This window comes from Xenopus laevis, chromosome 4L (assembly GCF_017654675.1).
Source record: "Xenopus laevis strain J_2021 chromosome 4L, Xenopus_laevis_v10.1, whole genome shotgun sequence".
Lineage (NCBI taxonomy): Eukaryota > Metazoa > Chordata > Amphibia > Anura > Pipidae > Xenopus > Xenopus laevis.
Genome location: NC_054377.1, coordinates 140,928,832 through 140,951,631, shown reverse-complemented (window position 1 = coordinate 140,951,631; position 22,800 = coordinate 140,928,832). Strand labels below are relative to the sequence as shown.

At 42.6% G+C, this 22,800-nt stretch overlaps 1 protein-coding gene and 1 long non-coding RNA gene across 4 annotated transcripts in view; one reads left to right on the top strand and one right to left on the bottom strand.

Annotated features, from left to right (window-relative positions):
- shq1.L (SHQ1, H/ACA ribonucleoprotein assembly factor L homeolog) overlaps positions 1-15,759 on the bottom strand; it is a gene marked incomplete at its 5' end in the record, with an annotated part of 81,806 nt that extends 66,047 nt beyond the window's left edge. The window contains 3 exon segments of the mRNA NM_001130947.1: positions 2,740-2,893; positions 4,292-4,487; positions 15,706-15,759. Of these exon segments, the coding sequence (NP_001124419.1) occupies positions 2,740-2,882 (143 nt within the window).
- On the top strand, positions 65-15,176 carry LOC108714714. Of its 3 annotated transcripts, none has more exons than XR_005967074.1 (2): positions 65-152; positions 14,696-15,176. It is a non-coding gene; the product is annotated as an uncharacterized LOC108714714 (long non-coding RNA). The 3 variants fall into 3 exon arrangements; XR_005967075.1 differs by having other exon boundaries at positions 69-152; positions 14,708-15,176; XR_001935408.2 differs by lacking the exon at positions 65-152 and adding an exon at positions 8,646-8,777.
- Positions 15,760-22,800: the final 7,041 nt, after the last annotated feature.

Genomic DNA, 22,800 nt, shown 5'->3' with positions numbered 1-22,800 from the left:
TACAGATCCACTCTAGAGGTCTTGTGAGCAAATATCCAGCAGTCCATATACAAAAGGTCTCGGTCATTGCCTTGTCTGATGCAGCTTGCTGAGTTGGAACAGCTTAATGGCAGATTCCAGAGGACCACAACATCAAGCACATAATAAACGAGGTGAGGAGGGCTGCTTGGGTAATTCTACAGAGGAGACATCACTCTTGCTCATTATGGGAACTAGATGTGTGTATACTAACCATAATCTCATATACTGGCTGTATTGTAGAGTGTTTTATTTAGATGGTACACATGTGCACAGGCCACAGATCTAGAATGCCAGTCTGTACAGAAAAAAAAGAAGATCTGCAACTTTACTTTCATCTAGGGTTGCCACTTTTACTAAAATTTTGTACCGGCTGGTGGGGGGCGGGAACAAAAAGGGTCGGGCCGTGACGTAAAAGGGGACAGAGTCACGCACAGTGACGCAAAAGGGGGCCGAGCAGCACGCAAAACCTGAAAAAAGTTAAGTACTGAGCGAATTGGGGGTGGGCCATGGGCTTTTTCTTAAGAGTATTAAATTTGTAATTCCGGCACCGGCAGGTGTTTTACCGGCTAGGCCAGTAAAATACCGACCGGGTGGCAACCCTACTTTCATCTGTAGCAAGGCTACTTAATTGGACTGGAACTTTCTACGGGGCAGGAAAAATATATTTACTGCAGCATTTTTGTACGGATACAATGCTTTTAAGAGGTCCAAGAAAAGGCAGCATCTGCCCTGCTGAGCTGATAATCTAATAGGGTTAATGGAGAAGGAAAGGCTAAAATTAAGTAAGCCTTATCAGAAAGGTCTATATAAATACACCAGTAAACCCTGAAAGTAATGCTTCTCGGAGTCCTCTGTCAAAAGAAACACAGCATTTCTTTCCTTCTATTGTGTACTCATGGGCTTCTGTATCAGACTTCCTGTTTTCAGCTTAACCCTCCAGGGCTAGGGCTTGAGCATGCTCAGTTTGCTCCTCTCCCCCCTGACCCTCCCTCCTCCCCTCCCTGATATGATCTGAGCCCAGAGCTATGAGTGAGCAGGGAGAGACTCGGGCAGGAAGTGATGTCACAACAAGCTAATATGGCAGCTGCTATCCTAAACAAACAGAGAGCTTGTAAAGCTTTTTACTCAGGTATGGTAAAGCATTCTACTTAATAAATAGCATTCTAGCTTACACTATTGCAGCTAATCTATCGGCAATAAAATGCCTCCGTAGCTTTTCTACTCCTTTAACGACTTCCAGGCACAGGTTGAAGGAGGAGAATAGAATAGAAGGGAGGTATCGAAAAATAATTTAAAACAGTTACGGGCCTATGAGAATTAGGTTATACAGGAAATAATGTATGGTCTATAGTATAATATAAGTAGGACACCAAGAAGTTCCATGACAGTAGAAAGGTCTGCTGGATGGTTTTATATACAGGTCATGGTACCGTGAGGTGACTTCTAATTGTCAGGGATAGTGATATTTATCTCTGTTGTCTATTATGTATCACTCCTCATTTCTGCGGCTACTGCTCATGTAACATTGTCAAGAAAGTTTTGAAGAGGAAGGAGCCTGTTGAAAACATATGGACCACCGGACTAGGGATGCACCGAATCCATTATTTTTGATTCAGTCAAACCCCCAAATCCTTCCGCTGGATGGGAAGGGGAATACATTTAATTCCTTGTTTTGTAAATAAATATTCATGTGCTTCCACTCCCCGCCCCTAATTTGCATATGCAAATTAGGATACGGATTAGGCCGGGCAGAAGGATTCGGCCAAATCCGAATCCTGATGAAAAAGGCCGAATCCCGAACTAAATCCTGGATTTGGTGCATCCCTACACCACGCAAGTGGGAGTAAGTTACTTTTGAATAGGGATGCACCGAATCCAGGATTCGGCCTTTTTCAGCAGTGTTCGGATTCGGCCAATCTTTCACGAAGGATTCGGCCAAATCCAAAAAAAGTGGATTCGGTGCATCCCTACTTTTGAAAGACATGTATAAAGGATATTGCCCCTGAAAATTAACGGAGGTTGAGAACCATGCCAATAAAGCCCATCCACATTAGGTAGCAAAAGTATCCAACCAATAGCAGCCATACATGGTATAAGCCAACCCCCCCAAGAGCAGGGATTTCCAGATCCACTAGTTGGAAAATTGAAAGATCCTTCATAAATATATAGAAAAAATGTGAGTCCCATATCCGTTAGTCCCACACCGAAACCTGCACTTTCGGCTCTCCTCAACCAAACTCAAAACAATGTGCTCTTGACCAGCTCCAAATATGGAACCATGTCGGAAAAACAAGACAAAAACACACACACACACACACACACACACACACACACACCCCCCCCCCTTTGGCTAGAAGTTTCCCCAAAGTCTTCTAAATGTAAAATTAGAAAAAATGCCAATAAAACGTGCTCACAACACCAGGGACTTAGTTTACTATGCCCCATTCATCAATATTAGAAAATGTTCTAATAGATTAATATTGATGAATGTGGACATGTAAAACTAAGTCCCTGGTGTTGTGAGCACGTTTTATTGGCATTTTTTCAAATTTTACATTTAGAACACTTGGGGGAAACTTCTAGCCAAAGAAGCTACTATATATATAAATTTTTTTTTTTTTTGTCTTGTTTTTCTGACATGAAACTGGTCTAGAGCCCATTGTTTTGAATATGGATAAATACTTGCCATACATGCACTGCATAAGAAAACACCCTTACCTCAGGAAGTACGGCTTGGCGTAGAATTTGAAGTCGTCGCCTTCAATGTAAATATCGATTTCCGAAGCTCTGGCATACGGAACCTTGATTGTTATTGTAAGAAAATCTGAATCCTGGCGGATGTCGAACGCAGGGGTTATCATAATGATTTTCACTAGAACATAAATGATCAAAGTTGCTTCATTTTGACCAGGAAATATAGTACCTACCCCTATGGCAGGATAACACAGGAAAGAAAACCGCCAATTATCAGTATGCCCAGAGGGTGTAAGAAGGATATCTATGGATTGCTAGGCTTGCATGCTATTAATGTTCATTGTGAATGTCTTGTTTGTGACTTTTTATTAACCAAAGGCTCATCAGTGGAACAAGATAATGTTGAACCCCAGAACAAGAATATTTTAATCTCTATTCCATGATAAATGACTTTTAAATATGGCAATTAGGGATGCACCGAATCCAGGATTCGGGCTTTTTCAGCAGGATTCAGCTGAATCCTTCTGCTCGGTTGAACCGAATCCGAGTCCTATTTTGCATATGCAAATTAGGGGCGGGTAGGGAAATCGTGTGACCTTTTGTCACAAAACAAGGAAGTAAAAAATGTTTTCCACTTCCCACCCTTAATTTGCATATGCAAATTAGGATTCGGATTTGGTTCGGTATTCGGCCAAATCTTTTGTGAAGGATTGGGGGGTTCGCCCGAATCCAAAAAATTGGATTCGGTGCATCCCTAATGGAAATAGTTTTATATTTAAAAGGAAACAACCAACTACAGGTGAGTGGGCCTTGGTGCATCTGCTGCACCAATTTGGTCTTAAGGTGGCCATACACTTGCTCACCAAACAATCAGATCAGGGCCTACTTTGGCTACCCAGAGCATGGCTTAATCAGGCTGATCTGATTGTTAACCCTGGAGTGGCCTAACAGTGGGCCTCTATACACAGGCCATATGCTGCCGACTCCACCTGGAGGGACTGCGGAAAGCTGGCCAACTCAGCATGTTGTGGAACTGTATATGTAGAGAGAATATGTATGCACACCTTGGTTATCGGTTATAAAAGAGGTTCAACCATCAGAGCAAGGCACCACCAGACCTTCCAAGCTTTCACAAATTACAGATAATGTCACTCTGGAGAACCGTTATTTCATCAGTCAGTCATCCTTTTATTTAGAAAATGAACAACATGTTTTGGATGAAAGATCCTTCCTCGGGTGCTGGTTTATACAAGCACCTGATGAATGATCTTTGATCCGAAAGATTTTCTAAATAACGGTTCTGCAGAGCATTATCTGTAATTTATGTAACTAAAAATAAGGTCTGCCAAATCAAAATCAATCGGATAATTATCACATTGGAGTTTGTTACTTGGGGCTTAACATAGGGGTACCCCTCTTCTACCTGACATATATGCACTAATTGTATTGTGCAAGCGGGTAGGAAAGGGGTCGGCATGCCTAGGGTAGCACTTGATTTTATTCTGTACAGTCCTACACTCACTTTTATCTCAGGTCCACTATATTATTGAGGATTATTTCAGGGAAAAAGTTTTACCTGCAACTTGTTCTGCCAAAGTTAAACTTCCAATCAGTTGTCCTTTTTGTAAATACCGCGATGATCACCTGATAGAAGCTGTGAATCCTGGGAGCCACAACAATGAATCTTCAGCATATATTCATCTTAAATAATAGAGCATCGCTGGAAGCATATCAGTAACATCCAAGTGCACAGGGCCTACAGGAACTCTATGCTGAATAAAAAGGTGTGAATAGTTACACTAATGGCAATAGATGTATTATAAAGTCAATACTGATTTACAGATATTTTGGGATGGTACATTTTTAATGCAAAATGCTGAAAATACTTTCGGGAACTTTAATGTACAGCTCTACAGGTTCAGCAACTACAGTCCCAGCACTAGGAAAAACAAATTTCCCATTTACAAATACTCTGTAAGGCTACACATTTATTGTTATTGCTATATTGCTTTTTATTACTCAGCTTTCTATTCAGGCCCTCTTCTATTCATATTCCAGTCTCTACATCAAATCAGTGCATGGTTGCTAGGGTAACGTGAACTCTAGCAACCAGATTGCTGAAACTCACAAATGGAGAGCTGCTGAATAAAAAGCTAAATAACTCAGCAACCACAAATAAATAAAAAATGAAAGCCAATGGCAAATTGTCTCAGAATATCACCCTCTACATCATACTAAAACTCAAAGGTGAACAACCCCCTTAAAGTCACCAGGAGTGAGATTTGGCTGCCCCTTGAAATTTGTATGTATCACAAAACATTTTCCAGGTTGGTACTAATGTGATCTGTGGATTGCTGTTGGACTTGCACCAATGAGGCGAGTTGAAATACTCAACTCAGGCAGCAACGCTCCTATCAGTCCAACAGCGATCAACAGGTCACATTAGTACCAACCTAAAAATTGTTTCATGATAACCAGCGGTGTATTTTTTACTTACATTCCACCACAAATCAAAGTGTCTCATTTGTACTAACCAGGGATGTGTTTCATTTGCTAGTTCAGCAACCACTTAAACCTCAAATACGGATTCACTATGCAAGTACTGGTATGGGATCCGCTACCCAAAAAGCTCCAAATTATGGGAAGGCGGTCTCCCATTGACTCCATTTTTTTTTATTTAAAAAAAAAAAAAAAAAAAAATTTCCTTTTTCTGTTATAATAAAACAGTAGCTTGTACTTGATCCAGAATAAGACATAATTAATCTTTTTTTATTATGCATACGGCCCTACCTGCCAGTGCAGGACGTATGGGGTTAAGTTCTCCTCTCTGGAGGCAGGACAAACAATGAATGAATTTTAGACTCCTCCTCTTCCTGTGTCTCTCTGTAACCTCAGTTTTTGTTTGTCCTGCTCGGAGGTGGACATATCACACTTACCTCCTCACAATTTTTATTTCACTATGCTACTATGGGTATGGGAACCGCTACCCAAAAAGCTTCAAATTATGGGAAGGCCATAGACTCCATTTTTATTTTATTTTTTTTTAAAAAAATCTCTGTAATAATAAAACAGTAGCTTGTACTTGATCCAGAATAAGACATAATTAATCTTTATTTGAAGCCAAGAACAACCTATTGGGGTTATTAAAATGTTCACATGATTTTCTAGACTTAAAGGGATCCTTTCATCGGAAAACATGTTTTTTTCAAAACGCATCAGTTACCGTATATACTCGAGTATAAGCCGATCCGAGTATAAGCCGAGGTACCTAATTTTACCTACGAAAACTGGGAAAACTTATTGACTCTAGTATAAGCCTAGACACAACTACAGCCCTGTCTCCCAGCAGCGCACCTTCCGCCAAAGAGACTCCCCCAGCGATCGACCGGACTTCTTTGCAAAGTTGATGGTGAAAGAGAATTGTGCAGAGAGTGCTGTGTGTCATAAAACCATCACTGATCTTTCGTATAACCAACCGATGGCGTTGTGTGATATTGCCATCACTGTTAATCCTTTATTCAACCAACAGATGGCGCTGTGTGATATTGCAGTTACTGTTATTCTTTGATATAACCAACAGATGGCGCTGTGTGATATTGCAGTCACTGTTATTCTTTCATACAACCAACAGATGGTGCTGTGTGATATTGCAGTCACTGTTATTCTTTGATACAACCAACAGATGGCGCTGTGTGATATTGCAGTCACTGTTATTCTTTGATATAACCAACAGATGGCGCTGTGTGATATTGCAGTCACTGTTATTCTTTCATACAACCAACAGATGGTGCTGTGTGATATTGCAGTCACTGTTATTCTTTGATACAACCAACAGATGGCGCTGTGTGATATTGCAGTCACTGTTATTCTTTGATACAACCAACAGATGGCGCTGTGTGATATTGCAGTCACTGTTATTCTTTGATACAACCAACAGATGGCGCTGTGTGATATTGCAGTCACTGTTATTCTTTGATATAACCAACAGAGGGCGCACTGTTATTCTTTCATAAAACCAACAGAGGGCATTGTGGGATATTGCAGTCTCTCCCCAAGTGTACTGTTGGTATAGGAATGATTAAAAGTGACTGCAATCTCGGCTACTGCCCGCTGACCCGAGTATAAGCCGAGGTAGACTTTTTCAGCACATTTTGGATGCTGAAAAACTCGGCTTATACTCGAGTATATACGGTAATAGTGCTACTCCAGCAGAATTCTGCACTGAAATCCATTTCTCAAAAGAGCAAACAGATTTTATATTTAATTTTGAAATCTGACATGGGGCTAGACATTTTGTCAATTTCCCAGCTGCCCCTGGTCATGTGACTTGTGCCTGCACTTTAGGAGAGAAATGCTTTCTGGGAGGCTGCTCTTTTTCCTTCTCAATGTAACTGAATGTGTCTTAGTGGGACATGGATTTTTACAATTGAATGCTGTTCTTAGATCTACCAGGCAGCTGTTATCTTGTGTTAGGGAGCTGTTATCTGGTTACCTTCCCATTGTTCTTTTGTTTGGCTGCTGGGGGGGAAAAGGGAGGGGGTGATATCACTCTAAAGCTGGCCATAGACGCAAAGATCCGATCGTACGAATCGTGGATTCGTACGATTTTCGGACCGTGTGTGGAGAGTCCCGACATTTTTCGTCCGTCGGAGATCGGTCGTTTGGTCGATCGGACAGGTTAGAAAATTTCTGTCGCCTGCCGATAATATCTCTGTGTGTATTGCCAATCGTACGATTTTCAGAGGGAGACTGTCACTAGTGTTGTCAGACATAAGTATCGTACGATTGCTGTCAGGGGCAGAACATTGGGTGATCTGTTCTTATTTGATCAGAATGGTAAGGACTTTAATCTGAATGGTTAGTGGAGGGTCGGGAGATGGGAAAGTCCGATCGTACGTTGATTCGTACGATCGGATCTTTGCGTCTATGGCCAGCTTTACTTGCAGTACAGCAGTAAAGAGTGATTGAAGTTTATCAGAGCACAAGTCACATGACTTGAGGCAGCTGGGAATTGACAATATGTCTAGCCCCATGTCAGATTTCAAAATTGAATATAAAAAATCTGTTTGCTCTTTTGAGAAATGGATTTCAGTGCATAATTCTGTTGGAGCAGCACTATTAACTGATTCATTTTGAAAAAAAAAAATTTCCCATGAGAGGTATCCCTTTAAGGTATGAAGATTCAAATTACAAAAGATCCCTTATCCGGAAAACCCCAGGTCCTATATGTCCCATAGCTGTAGTAACTGTAGAAAATCAATAATTGGCATTAACCCCAGAAATACCAATAATCACTTTAGAAAACGGATAATTAGCATTTACCCCAGACATGCCAGACGTCACTGTAGTAAATGGATAATCAGCATTAACCACAGACATGTCAGTAAGATTATTGCTGAAGACAGGGCTGGGCAATGCAGATTAGTAGTGTGTACAGTGTCAATATTAGGATATTTATGTGTAAAGTCAGTTCTACGATGCACCCACCCCCTTACTCTGCCACAAAAGCAAGCTCTGAGCTGTCTCATACTATTCCTCCACCTCCCTCAAAAATAACTCCTCAGTGACGAACATGTCTGCCTTCTTCTCCCTCCTCTCCTCCCCAATTCACGCACTGGACCTATGTGAGTTCTATTCACAAAAAACACAGGAGTAACACCTCTACCGACTACCAATTCAAAGCTAGCCCTTCTCACCTGCGATCAGCGCTTCTTTTTCAGCACGCTGGTTTCTTCCTACTTCCGGGTCTGCACGTGTTCCAAACAGTAAAATACGAGCTTTCTAATTGGCGCTGAGATTCAAGCGGGACCTCCCTTTGACCAATCAAAATCTGCTTTTCGGCTAACTCGTTCTTGGCGCGGAAGCGGCGTCGTGAAAGGAATGTGGGGATTACGTCACTTTATTTGTGATTGGTCAGGAAACCGAAGGAGGCGGGGAGATAGTGTTGCCATGCTGGTGAGCGCAGATCTGCAGTATTGTGAGAGGCTGCGGCGGCGCTCGTATAACTATGTGCAGCCTGGACCCTAGAATCATAATCCTTTGGGAGTTGCAGCTGTTGTTTCGTAGGTTATTATAAAGGCTGTATATCACTTCTCCAATGATTGTATGTCAGTGGGGTTGTTCACCTTTAAATTAATTTGTAGTATGATGTAGAGAGTGATATTCTGAGACAATTTGCACTTAGTTTTAATGTTTTATTATTTGTGTTTTTTGAGTTATTTAGCTTTTTATTTAGCAGCTCCCCAGTTGCAATTTCAGCCATCTGGTTGCTATGGTCCAAATTACCCTAGCAACCATGCATTGATTATTATTATTAACATATAGCGCAGCACATTGATGTGAATGAGTCTGGAATGTGAATAGGAGAAACCTGTACAGCAGTGATCCCCAACCAGTAGCTCGTGAGCAACATGTTGCTCTCCAACCCATTGGATGTTGCTCCCAATGACCTCAAAGCAGGTGCTTATTTTTGAATTCCTGACTTGGAGGCAAGTTTTAATTGCATATAAACCAGTTGTACTGTCAAACAAAAGTCTTAATCTAGGTTGACAATCCACATAGGGGCTACCAAATAGCCAATCACAGTCCTTATTTGGCACCCCAAGAACATTTTTCATGCTAGTGTTGCTCCCCAACTCCTTTTACTTCTGAATGTTGCTCACGTGTTCAAAAGGTTGGGGATGCCTGCTGTACAGAAAGATGAGTAATAAAAAGTAGCAATAACTATAAATGTGTAGTGCTTTTTAGATGGGGGTCAGTGACCCCCATTTGAAAACTGGAAAGAGTCCGAAGAAAAAGGCAAATAATTCAAAGATTGAAAAAAAAAAATAAATAAAGACGAAATGAAAAGTTGCTTTGAATTCTATAAAGTGCTAAAAGTTAACTTAAAGGTGAACCACCTGTTTAATAAAGTGGGACTAAGGATCTGACCACACGGGCAGATTCAAGGGAGATTAGTTAATCTACAAATCTCTTCTTCGTGGCGATTTATCTCCCCGATCTGCCTCCCCCTGCCTTCTGCCGGCTAAAATGAAAGTTGCCTGGGGGCAGGCACACGGAATGCTTCGTTTTCCAAAGTCCCGCCCGAAGTTTCCTCGTGATGCAATTCCGGGCAACTTTGTAAAATGAAGTGCTCCGCGTGCATGCCCCCAGACGATTTTCATTTTAGCCGCCGGGAGGCAGATCGGGGAGATTAGTCGCCGAGAAGAAGAGGAGATTTGTCGCCTGGCGACTAATCCCCCCGAATCTGCCCGTGTGGCCAGACCTTTAAAAATGGGTCCCATTCTCAATAGAGAGGATCTGATCTCCAAAAACCGTTACATGTTCTTGGAAAAGAAAATATGTGGAACTGGTTTTAAACATGTTCTAGGGGTTAAAAGGCAGTTTCACTGATTTATTTTGGGTCTCCTTAGCAGTGTAGGACTGGGGTGCTTGGGGTCTGCTACAGAACTGATGTCAGGGGCCACCCCATCCCACCTAATCACACACATGACTGTTGCCAGGTAAGAAGAGAGTGAAATCTCACTCAAGCGGTGGCAGATGAGGGAATTAGTCCAACCCTAGCGCTCAGAAAGTGGTTTGAGAGACAATGATAAATTACAGGCGTGGCCAACTAGCCAGCCAATATTACCAAATATCTTCCGTGGTGCACTTGCAGGCCAATGAAATGAATAGTAAGTGATTTTGAGCTGAAATATACATATTTCAGCATTGCGAATGAGGGTGTAAATGTATAGTTTAGGGGGGGAGTTAGGTGGGACCCCATAACCACAACAGCCACTAGTCTGTCATGTCTTACCTTGTACAACTCCATATAATCATAATACATTGATGTTACACACCACGGGAAATGGGAATCTTTAGTGTCCCTTTAAATAACACTATTCCTAAAACCACAAATTGTCTTGTAGTGTTCTGACTCCCCATATCATACGGCTAATATAAAAACCCATCTGAAGGGCACCAGAGACTGTCTGCAAAGGAGAATTCAGGACAGGAGAGGATGGGACAAAGAAGCTATTGCTTCTGATTGCTAGACAAAGAATATGGTTATATCTGGTACTGGCAGTAGGAGGCTGTAGGCAACAGTTTACCGTATCCGTCCACCGATGAGTGTGACAGTCCTACTCTGAGTGCAATAGTTTCAAGGTTTCAATCTGCAAGCAAGCTGATTATCTAACTGATTATCAAACAACATGGCCACAGTGACAAAACTATCAGTATCTATAAGTATCATTAGTAACTATGGGCACTGCAAGTGAAGGTGATCCAGTAAGGACTCAGATCCCTCCTCCTGCGCAGTGTACTAAAAGAGCTTAGCTGTATGATTGCCAAACCTCTTTATTCTTTTCTTTATTTTTCAGGATTCTTTGACGTCTGGCATGATGTCGATCTCAGCCTGAGAGCTATAGAATTGTTAGTCTGATATCAGTGGTAGGAAAGTTTATGGAAGGGGTTGTAAGGGATAAGATACTTGAATACATTGCAAATCACAATACTATAAATTGTGCCAGCATTTTTTTTGTAATGGATCTTGCTAGTCCTATCTAATTGCCTTCTATGAGGAGGTGAGCTGGAACCTAGACTCTGGGTTGGCAGTGGATGTGATCTACTTTCACCTAACTTGAGTATTTGATAAAGTACCACAAATGGTTACTAAGTAAGTGAAGTAATTTGGCCTGGAACTTAGTTGTAATTGGGTAGAGAACTGGCTCAAGGACAGATAAAGAGTGGTGGTAAATGGAACATTTTCCAATTGGAGCAGCGTTGTTAATGGGGTACAGCAGGGGTCTGCCTTTCCCCTTTGCTTTTTAATTTGTTTATTAATGAGCTGTGCATTGGAAATACTGTTATTTTTGTTTTGTTTATGATAATACATTCTGTAACTATAATTTCCATTCAGAATGTTGCCTTTGATTTGACTAAACTGGAAAGCCGGGCAGCTAAGTGGCAGGTGAGGTTCAATGTTGATAAGTGCAAGGTTGTGAACATTGGTAGAAATAATATAAATGTGAGTTATACACTCTATAGTAATCCATGTAACTCTAGGCAGTGTCATTCAGTAGCTAATAAAGGATTTAAACTATGAGCAAAGACTGTAAGGGCAGAGACACGCTCAGATTCGGGGAGATTAGTCGCCAAGTGACAAATCTCCTCTTCTTCGGGGCTAATCCCCCCGAACTGCCTCCTGCTGGCTAGAACGTAAATCGTCGGTGGGATGGCAATCTGTGCAATTCGTTTTCCGAAGTCGCCCTCCGAAGTTGCCTCACAAGGAAACTTTGGGCGACTTTGGAAAATGAATCCCGCCTGGGATTTGTATTCTAGCCAACGGGAGGCAGTTTGGGGAGATTAGTCGCCTCAAAGAAGAGCCGATTTATCGCTGGGCAACTAAATCTCCCCGAATCTGAGCGTGCGTCTCTGCCCTAAAGGTTGGATTTGTTTTCTCTGAAAAAAGGGCACTTGCAAGAGGACTTGATTATCGTTTACTTTAATAATTTACTAGTACATTAGAAATGTACTAATGTACTTAGAAATAATCAAAGGGCCACCCCTTTAGACGTGAGAAACTTTCATTTGAGGCAGCCAATGGGGTTCATCATGGTGAGGACAGTGAGGTTGGGGAATGCCCTGCTGGGGGATCTTGTGATGGCAGATTCTATTAATGCACTTGAAAATTGCTGGCTATTTGGGAGTTGTAGTTTAGCAAGAACCAAATATTATGCTGCCCTTAGTTATTATTATTAACATGTATTTTTAGTGCTCCAACATATTTTGCTGCTCTGTAAAATAAATGTGTTCATACAAATGTGCTTCCAAAAGCTACACTAATTTTAATAGGCAAATGCCCTGGACATACCTAAACTGTAGCACTTGAAAATTGCTGGTTAAGCATTCTGGGAGTTATAGTTTAGAGAGAACAAAATATTTGTCTGCCCTTGGATATTTCAAATGTGCTTCCAGCTACACTGTAATTCCAGTAGCCAAATGCCCTTCTAGAATCCCAAATCAAAACATAAATGTCTAACCTCCTGCTGCTGTTGCTGAACTACAATTCTCAGAACTTGTCTGGCAGGGGATTCTGGGTGCTGCAGTTCTTGGCGAGGGCCAGAGGCTGTACAACCTTGTATAAAAAAGTGCAGGCAGAAGGCTTCCCACTGAAAATGCCAAGAAGCAATGAGATTAAAATGAGATATTTAATCCCGAGGAACCTTTCTGTTGGTTTCAACCTCCCAGCTCTGGAGATTTATTTCATACCCAACAAATGGATTTATAAAATAAAATGACTGTGTCTGCAGCAATAAATCGGTTTAAAAGGAAGATGGGGAAACTGCGCTCTGGTTCACGCCAGGGTAGGTCCGTTTACAAACCTGGAAATGTCACAACTGTATTTCATCCTCTGCCCTGTGTTCCCAGTGTAATTTATACTCGGTATTTAACTAGCCAGGAAAACATTTGTAACTTGTAGTGACAACAATAAACACAGCAACAATAAGCCTACAGTCCTCATGTACGATTGTTAGTGTCCAGGTCAGTATTAAAATACAGGGTCCCACCATTGTCCAACATTGTAAACTTTAGTAAAAGATCTGCCTTGGGTAAAACAGTATTTGCAACATCTTATAGATATTGGGAAATTACCAGCCTTCCTGTATTTATATCTTTCTGCCGTATCATTGGCATCTTTTATACCGGTTCACACTCCCTTCCCAGAGACTATTATTCCACTATAGGCACCATCTCTCCCTACTACCTGCTATCCCACAGTCACACTCCCTTCCCAGAGACTATTATCCACTGTTACTATAGGCACCATCTCTTCCTACTATACCTGCTATCCCACAGCCACAATCCCTTCCCAGAGACTATTTTCCACTGTTACTATAGGCACCATCTCTCCCTACTATACCTGCTATCCCACAGTCACACTCCCTTCCCAGAGACTATTATCCCACTGTTACTATAGACACCATCTCTCCCTACTATACCTGCTATCCCACAGTCACACTCCCTTCCCAGAGACTATTATCCCACTGTTACTATAGGCATCATCTCTCCCTACTATACCTGCTATCCCACAGTCACACTCCCTACCCAGATACTATTATCCACTGTTACTATAGGCATCATCCCTCCCTACTATACCTGCTATCCCACAGTCACACTCCCTTCCCAGAGACTATTATCCCACTGTTACTATAGGCATCATCTCTCCCTACTATACCTGCTATCCCACAGTCACACTCCCTTCCCAGAGACTATTATCCACTGTTACTATAGGCATCATCCCTCCCTACTATACCTGCTATCCCACAGTCACACTCCCTTCCCAGAGACTATTATCCCACTGTTACTATAGGCATCATCTCTCCCTACTATACCTGCTATCCCACAGTCACACTCCCTTCCCAGCGACTATTATCCACTGTTACTATAGGCACTATCCCTCCCTACTATACCTGCTATACCACAGTCACACTCCCTTCCCAGAGACTATTATGCCACTGCTACTATAGGCACCATCTCTCCCTACTATACCTGCTATCCCACAGTCACACTCCCTTCCCAGCGACTATTATCCACTGTTACTATAGGCACTATCCCTCCCTACTATACCTGCTATACCACAGTCACACTCCCTTCCCAGAGACTATTATGCCACTGTTACTATAGACACCATCTCTCCCTACTATACCTGCTATCCCACAGACACACTCCCTTCCCAGCGACTATTATCCACTGTTACTATAGGCACTATCCCTCCCTACTATACCTGCTATACCACAGTCACACTCCCTTCCCAGAGACTATTATCCACTGTTACTATAGGCACCATCTCTCCCTACTATACCTGCTATCCCACAGACACACTCCCTTCCCAGAGACTATTATCCCACTGCTACTATAGGCACCATCTCTCCTTACTATACCTGCTATGTCCCATTGAAAGGGTGAAAAGTGGCTTTAAACTATAATTTTGCAGTTTGTGTTTCAGGACAATAAATCCCATCTGTCAAGAGTATGGAAGGTCATTCCCTGACCCAGAAGTGACTGAAGCTGCAGGATGAGCAGATCAACATTATCCACTTGTCGCCAAAAGACCTGTGATTGCAGTAGATCAGTAAAGAATTGACAGATTTCAAGCTGGAGGCCCTGGTTTCCCTGCATTGCCCTGAGCACCCTCATCCCGAGACCCCATAAAACATGATGTGTTCTGTGACAGCTGCTGCTTGCTGCCTGCCTCACTCCACGCTCAAGATGGTCGGTGCACTAGGGATCTTTCCAAGGAACTTTAAGCAAACCAGATGTTTGGGAGATTCATATTTCTCCTCTAGAGCCAACATGGCCTTTCCGCCAGGGTTTTATCGTTCCCATTTTATGAGCTTGTTTCATATTTCATGGTTCATGTAAGGGACATGTCCTGCATAATTCATAGCAGCAATAAAAATGTTGCCTATATTCTATATATGTCTGTATCTATAGTTAGAGGGATGGATGGATGTACCCACTCTGTGGAGAACACACTATAATAAAAACTTTAGTCTCTGAGCTGCAACTCCCAGAATCCCATGACTGCATGATTTGGGCCTCTGTAAGATACAATATGGTGACTTCCCTAAGTCAAGTCATGTTCTGCTGAGCTCTAGTTTACAATAACTTTACAAAACAGGAAGTCAAAAGAACAGGAAGTCAGAACAACTTCTTGTTTTGAGATGACAGCAGCTTCCTGTAGAACAGGAAGTAAATGGTACCTCCCTAAACACAAATATGGGGGGGTTGTGGATGCACACCTGAGGCCAATTTCAAAAAGTATAAAGCCCTGTCTAAGTAATTCAAGTAAATATGCCAGTGCATGTAATTTTGAAACAGGGTTTTTTTTGTTACAAAGTTATGATCATAATATTGATAAGCCACCATACCACGTCAAGGTAAAACCCCACATGGTGGTCCCTAACTTATTTATCTTTAGTCATAGTAAAAAAGGTACATTACCTCTCTGTAGTAACAATTCTTTATATAAACATCTCCTGTGCTTTGGTTTCAAACTCTGTACTAAATCCTCCCCCGCCAACTGCTGAGCGGCTTTTAAGAGGGAGAGACTGCCTTAACCAACGCCCATTTTAGAAAAGTAGAAGTCAGGTGTTGTAATTAAAAACAAAGTAGAGTGATATGTGCAGTTGCACATAAAGATAAATAAGTTAGGGACCACCATGTGGGGTTTTACCTTGACGTGGTATGGTGGCTTATCAATATTATGATCATAACTTTGTAACAAAAAAAAACCCTGTTTCAAAATTACATGCACTGGCATATTTACTTGAATTACTTAGACAGGGCTTTATACTTTTTGAAATTGGCCTCAGGTGTGCATCCACAACCCCCTAAACATACCTCCCTAAACACATTGCTTTCACCTTGAGAAAGTAAATACATAATGTTTTGTTGGTCTATGGAAACCCCACACCACACAGCGAGGCACTAGGCCTGGGTCAGTAGGGCTCACGAAGGCCAGGGTCCACTGAGTTTCTTCCTGAGAATCCTGCCAGCCCAGTTTAACACTGATAACTGGTCCTCAGGCAAAGTTACCCTACACTTCTCAGTTTGGGAACCAAAGTGGATGTCTACTTTCAAGGCATTGGCACATAGGGGCTTTTCGCCAACGTCCGTTTCGCACCCATCGCAACACCTTGCCAGGTGCAAATGCACTCAGACTATGCCAATTCACTAATATCAGGAGTTTCATCCTGGGTGCCGAAAGCTTGGGACTTTTCCCTAACATTACTTCGGCAGTGCGAGCATTTCAAAGTGAAGATGCGCTAGCATTCATTTCTGCGTAGCGTAAATTCACTAGTGATCTTATGCTCAGGTCAATTTGCATTTGACGGGAAATGAAAAGTTGTATGGATGTCTTTATTATAAATGTTGGTCCATATACTTACAAATTACACTTTTTAAAACATGTCCAGGGAACCTTAATAAAGACAACAGAGTTATTATAATGCCCAACACATTGAGCCCACTGTAAAATGAATTAGGGATGCATTGAATCCACTATTTTGGATTCGCCCGAACCCCCGAATCCTTTGTGAAAGATTTGACAGAACCGAACCCTAATTTGCATATGCAAATTAAGGGTGGGAAGGGGGGAAAATTTACTTCCTTGTTTTGTGACAAAAAGTCATGAGATTTTCCTCCCGCCCCTAATTTGCATATGCAAATTAGGGTTTGGATTCGGTTCAGCCGGGCAGAAGGATTCGGCCGAATTCTGGCCGAATCCCGAAACAAATCCTGGATTCGGTGCATCCCTAAAATGAATGTTCCATATGTTGGGAAATGTCTGGTAAAAACTGGTTCATCAAAAAAAGTTTGTTAGGACTTTTGCAGGCAATCACACTGAAAAAAGGAAAAGTCACCAGCATTTTTTGAACTTTGATGCATTTTCAGCTCATAGGATATGATGTAAGTGACAGAAGATTGAGGAAGATCTGGCTGCTTTAATGCACTTCGCCTGGTCTGAGATGGTGAAGGCAACTCTGGCGAAAGAGTTCAGTAAAATTTGCAGAGTAACGTCCGTTCTCCAGAGCGAAAAGTCGCCTGGCGATAGAGTGTGAATGACCATTAGCGATGGTCTGTTCCGCTAGCGAATTGGCACCTGCACCTGTTAGTAAATTACCGATGTCTCTGCGGGTGGCAACAGTGGCGAAAAGTTGCTAGCCACTTCGCTCTTTAGTAAATCTGCCCCATAGAGAAAGTGTGGAACCTCCGTAAAGCTAAAAGGCACATCCGCCAATACACCTGAAATTGCTCATTCTGTTTTTCCATAAATCCACATGGAGACCCCCCCCCCATCCTATCCACTGCTTTGCACCCAGCACCCAGTTTGGATATATATGGCCTTCATTTAAAGAAAAAGATAACTCTTTGTCCTTTTATTTCCGTGCAAGGAAAATTCCATTGGCAGCAGATTGAAGAAATGGCATAGCACAGGAAGTCACAGCACACGGCTGCTTGTTCCTTAATAAAGAGAAACACAATGACACAATCCTGTAATTGCAGCCATATGTTGTACCAGTAAAAAACAACAAAGTTATATTATCTGCAGCGAGTTGAAGGTTTCCAGTTCAGCATGTATTCTCCCCTTAATGAAGGTATGTATGGGGCTGACAATGTTTGGCTGCAGCACAGTGTTGAAATTCTGAATTATTTACTTACTGCCGTGTGCTGGCTTGGACACCTGCCCGGCCAAACTATATTCCTATTGCCTATTAGGGACCAATCCATTGTTTTCTGAAGTTCTGTGATTCCAACATATTATTGCATTACGTTATTCTCCATTTCACCTAAAGGGGAGGCATGGGATTTACATTCAGTTTATTTTAAGAAGACGTGCTGCCATAGATTATTCTATACTAGGGTCTCATTTGTATGGATGAGGGCTATCATGGCATAAAAGGTGCCCGCCGGTGGCCACATTAACATCAGAAGTGTAGAATACTATCTTGTTTGTATCTGAATTAAAGTGTAATTTTCCAAGGGTAAAATGGTTGGATTTAAAGGGACAGCGACATTCCAATTTTAAAGGCATGTGTCACTATGACAATTATTGCCAGCACTAGTCCCGCATATGGAAGGTGCCCCATGTCAACCCCAAGCCTTCCACTACTCACATGATCTTCAAGAACAAGGGGATTGTGATTGTTGTCAGTAGGGTTGCCACCTTTATGTCTGGCTGAGACCGGGCGGGGGTGTGTCCGTGACGTCAGTGGTCGTGTCTGTGACATCAGTGGGCGACCCCGTGACGTCAGTGGGTGGGCTATGACGTCAGTGGGCAGACCCGTGACATCAGTGGACGGGGCTATGACGCGGCGATCAGCGATTGGCCAAGTCAATCAAGGGAACCCTGCCCGGTTTTCCTTATTTGGAAAACCGGGCAGGAAATATAGACCCGGGCAGCCCCTCAAAATACCGGGCTGTCAAAACCGGACAGGTGGCAACCCTAGTTGTCAGGCTTGGCGGGGTTGGGGCAAATAACCCACAAGTTGGCAGGGCCTTCTGCTGAGATGCACAGGTAGGTCTGGACTGGCATTAAAAATAAGCCATGGCATTCAGATACACAGACGCCAAAACAGCCCCCCACCAGCCCAATAAATAGTGACTAAGGCATCTTAGGGCAGCCCCTCTGGCATTTGCCAGAACTCACAGATTACCAGTCCGTGCCTGGGGCCCTAAATAGTAGTATGGAGCCCTGTCTTTCCTAAAGGCAGCCCTAGTTTTGGGCTCTTTATATTTGTCTTTTGCAATTAGAGCTTAAAGGGGTGGTTCACCTTAAAAAGGGTGGTTCACCTTTAAGTTAACTTTTAGGTTATGGACACACACATGTTTTACCGCCACTGACCTCTGCGTAAATACTCTAGCAAAAGTGCCATTGCCTAAACTTGAAACCGCTACGTAGCGATTGGCTTTTTTAAAAACCGCTGTGCGAACTGCGGCAAAACCGCTGTGGTAAAAAGTATGTGTGTCCATATTTAATTATTTGCCTTCTTCTTCTGAATTTTTCCAGCTTTCAAATGTGGGTCACAACTCATCTTTCTATTCAGGCCTCTCCTATTCATATCCCAGTCTCTTCAAATCAATGCATGGTTGCTAGGGTAATTTGGACCCTAACAACCAGATGGCTGAAAATTGCAAACTGGAAAGCTGCTGAATAAAAAGCTAAATAACTCACAAACCACAAATAATAAAAAATGAAAACCAATTGCAAATTATGTCAGAATATCCCTCTCTACATCATACTAAAAGTTAATTTAAAGGTTCCACAGAGTTTACAATCCATAGTCTATTCCAGTCATCCAGCGAGGAACACAAATGCAAGCTCTAAGATATTATTACAGGGGTTGTTCACCTTTAAATTAACTTTTAGTATAATGTATGATTTGCTTTTTACATGCAGACCCCCAATTGAAAGCTGAAAAGATTCAGAAGAAAAAGACAAATAATTCAAAAACTATGCAAAATAAAAAAAAATGAGTGCCAACTGAAAAGTTGCTTATAATGTATCATTGTATAACATACTAAAAGTTTGTTTAAAGGTGAAGCACCCCTTTTTGGTGAGATTGCCAGGCCAGTAGATCGTATGGTATATGGCCAGTTGAAGTCGATCTGCCCTGGTTTGGAAACACTCCCTTGGAACGTGAATTCGATACAACCAAAGGCAGGTCCGGACTGAGAAGTAAAATAAGCCCTGGCATTTCAGGTACATAGAGGCCCAATCAGCCTACACAAAGGCCCAAACAGCCCCCACCAGCCACTAAATAGTGACTTTCTATGGCACCTTATAGCAGCCCCTCTGGCATTTGCCAGAACCCACAGATTGCCAGTCCGGGTCTGACCAAAGGGCTTTGTCTTGTAGTTGGAAGCGTGAGTTGGAAATGGAACACATACAACAGGCGGCATCATGGTTCATACAAACTGCAGTCTCTTGTCCCCGGGAGGATTGTGGGAGCTGTAGTTCTGTAACAGCTGCAGAGTCTTAGGTTGTTGCAGATTCCCTGGCAGCAGGTGGCGAGCACACCATGATGGCTAGGTTGGCTGTTTTCCAGACAAATTGGGCTACTAATTTAAAGCCCAGGGGGGTTTTAAAAGTACAAAATAGCCAAGGTACGAATTTGGGCTACTTAGGTTGTTGCAGATTCCCTGGCAGCAGGTGGCAAGCACACCAGGGTTGCCAGGTTGGCGGTTTTCCATACTAATTGAAAGCCTAGGCAGGTTTTGAAAGTACAAAATAGTCATAAGACAAGGTACAGATTTGGGCTACTTTTTGGGCCTTTGGCTGGTTTGTACTTTGGAAACCAGCCAATGTTTTTCTTACCCTAATGTGCCAAGTCTGTCTCCCAATGCATGTTGGGTAATGTCGTTTTGTTTAACAATTTGCCCACTGTCAAGTTTAAAGGACCAGTAACATCAAAATTTTTTTTTACAAAATTCGTTAGTATACATCAAAAAAAAAAGACCAACACAAATTAAACTTTAAAATAGCAAAGCCTTTATTAAGAAATAAACCCATTCTTAGCGCTTTGTGGCTGTCCCAGCAGCCTTGGGATACGGACTATAGTGCTGCAGGATTGGGACACTTCAGTCGCATCTAAAAGTGCACCTGCGCTGCTACACCGGGAAGCGGCCCATGTCTGCAACTGGCTTTTCTGCGGGCAACAGATTCACACACTGGGACGAGCTGCAGAGGATCCTGCAAACCCACACCGGGGAGAAGCGATTCGCCTGCCCGAGTCCGCATGATGTGTAGCAAGGGAGAGGAGGGCAGCGCGTCCATTGAGTCAAAAAGCACCAGTTCGGCCAGCAAAGCTGTAAATCGGACTCCTTCACATACTGTCACTACAATAGCCAGGAGAAGAAATCAAGCGCCGCAGGATGGATGGTCGCCGTGTCGCCTTTTCTGAAGAGGACCGGAAGTGGAGTTTCGGTAAGTTATTTCTTAATAAAGGCTTTGCTATTTTAAAGTTTAATTTGTGTTGGTGGTTTTTTTTCAATGTATACTAACGAATTTTGTAAAAAAATGTTTTGATGTTACTGGTCCTTTAATGCAAGACTACTATACCCAGCATGCAATGGGACTGACTTGCGTAGAAGTCGGGAGTTACCAGATTTTGGGCTCTGTACCCCAGTCTCCTGTCTAGGGTTGCCACCTGACCCCTTTAAAACCAAACACGTATGGAATCCACAGCCTGCGTGGCTATTTAGCAATTCATTATGATGCATGGCTGCCCATAAATCAGTTGTCTGCAGCCATTAGGGTAGGACTAAACGAGCGTTTTCTGTGCGATCCGACGCGCTGTGTAGAAATGCAGGCATCAAGTTGGATACGATAGAAGTAAAGTAAGATATACAATTGTCGGATGGTGTCGCAGCATTGATCTGACGCGACATGACTGTCGGATGCAGACGCAGTGAATTGCTAATTAGCCATGCAGGCTGTGGATCCCATATGTGCTTGGCTTGGTGTTTATTGTTGCGCTCCACCGCATTCCGCTTTCTTCCGTTCAGCCGCAGGGGAGTGCAGTAAATGCACTTAATTATTGTCAAGGGGGCTGTACTCACACAGACGCATGTAAGCGCCAAACGCATATTTCACCTGTTTTCTCCATTTCAGACAATTTTGGGGTGGCGAAAATCTGTTGGCCATAAAAATGTCTAGATTTTGAGCTATTTTACCAATATTTATTGAAATTGTATATGTATTATGGCCTTATGGGGTCCCTATACCTCTTGGGCCCCCTCTCTGTAGTTACACCCCTGGTGATGGGTGAATCCGTCACATTTTACTTCATGGAATAATTTGCGAAACAGTGAGTGAAAATTTGAAAAAGGCGTATTTTCACATATATTAATTAATTTTTTTTAGACTTTTTTTTACCCCTGCACATATTGTGCTATTTTTGGGCTACTTTTGAAGTGCCTCTTGGCTGGTTTCGTAGCTGATTTTGAACATTAGACCTGGCAACCCTGCTAGCTGAAGCTGCTGAGCAGTTTCTCGGTCCAGATTTCACTCCTTTCTATTGTAACACCCCACCGTCGCTTTTGCCTGGTCACACCCCGGTGAAAAATCTGTCCCAACCAGGAAAATTTAATAATATCCCCCTTTAATGTAAGAAAAGATACTGGAAAATTTCTGACAGTTCGTTGATTTGATAGCCTTATTGTTTTACTTTATTAAGATTTTTCAGTGTACAGATTGGGCTATTTTTTGGCTACTTTTAGGGTCAGGCAGGGCTGCCATCAGGGGGCACAGGGGGTACAATTTTACTGGGCCCGGGCCTGAAGGGGCGCCCAGCTGTGCTGCACTTTTTGAAAGAGCTGGGCCCCCCTTGACAGCGTGTAGCCCTTCCAAAGTCCAGAACCGTCAAAAAGCTGAAATTGAACTCCTGATGCAACGAAAAGACCCAAAGTCACTAAAACAGCTGAACTTGAATTCCCGAAGCCGCGAAATGACCCGAAGTCACGAAAAGAGCCGAACTTGAAGTCCCGAAGTGGTGAAAAGACCTGAAGTCTCGAAAGGAGGCGGAGTTGAAGTCC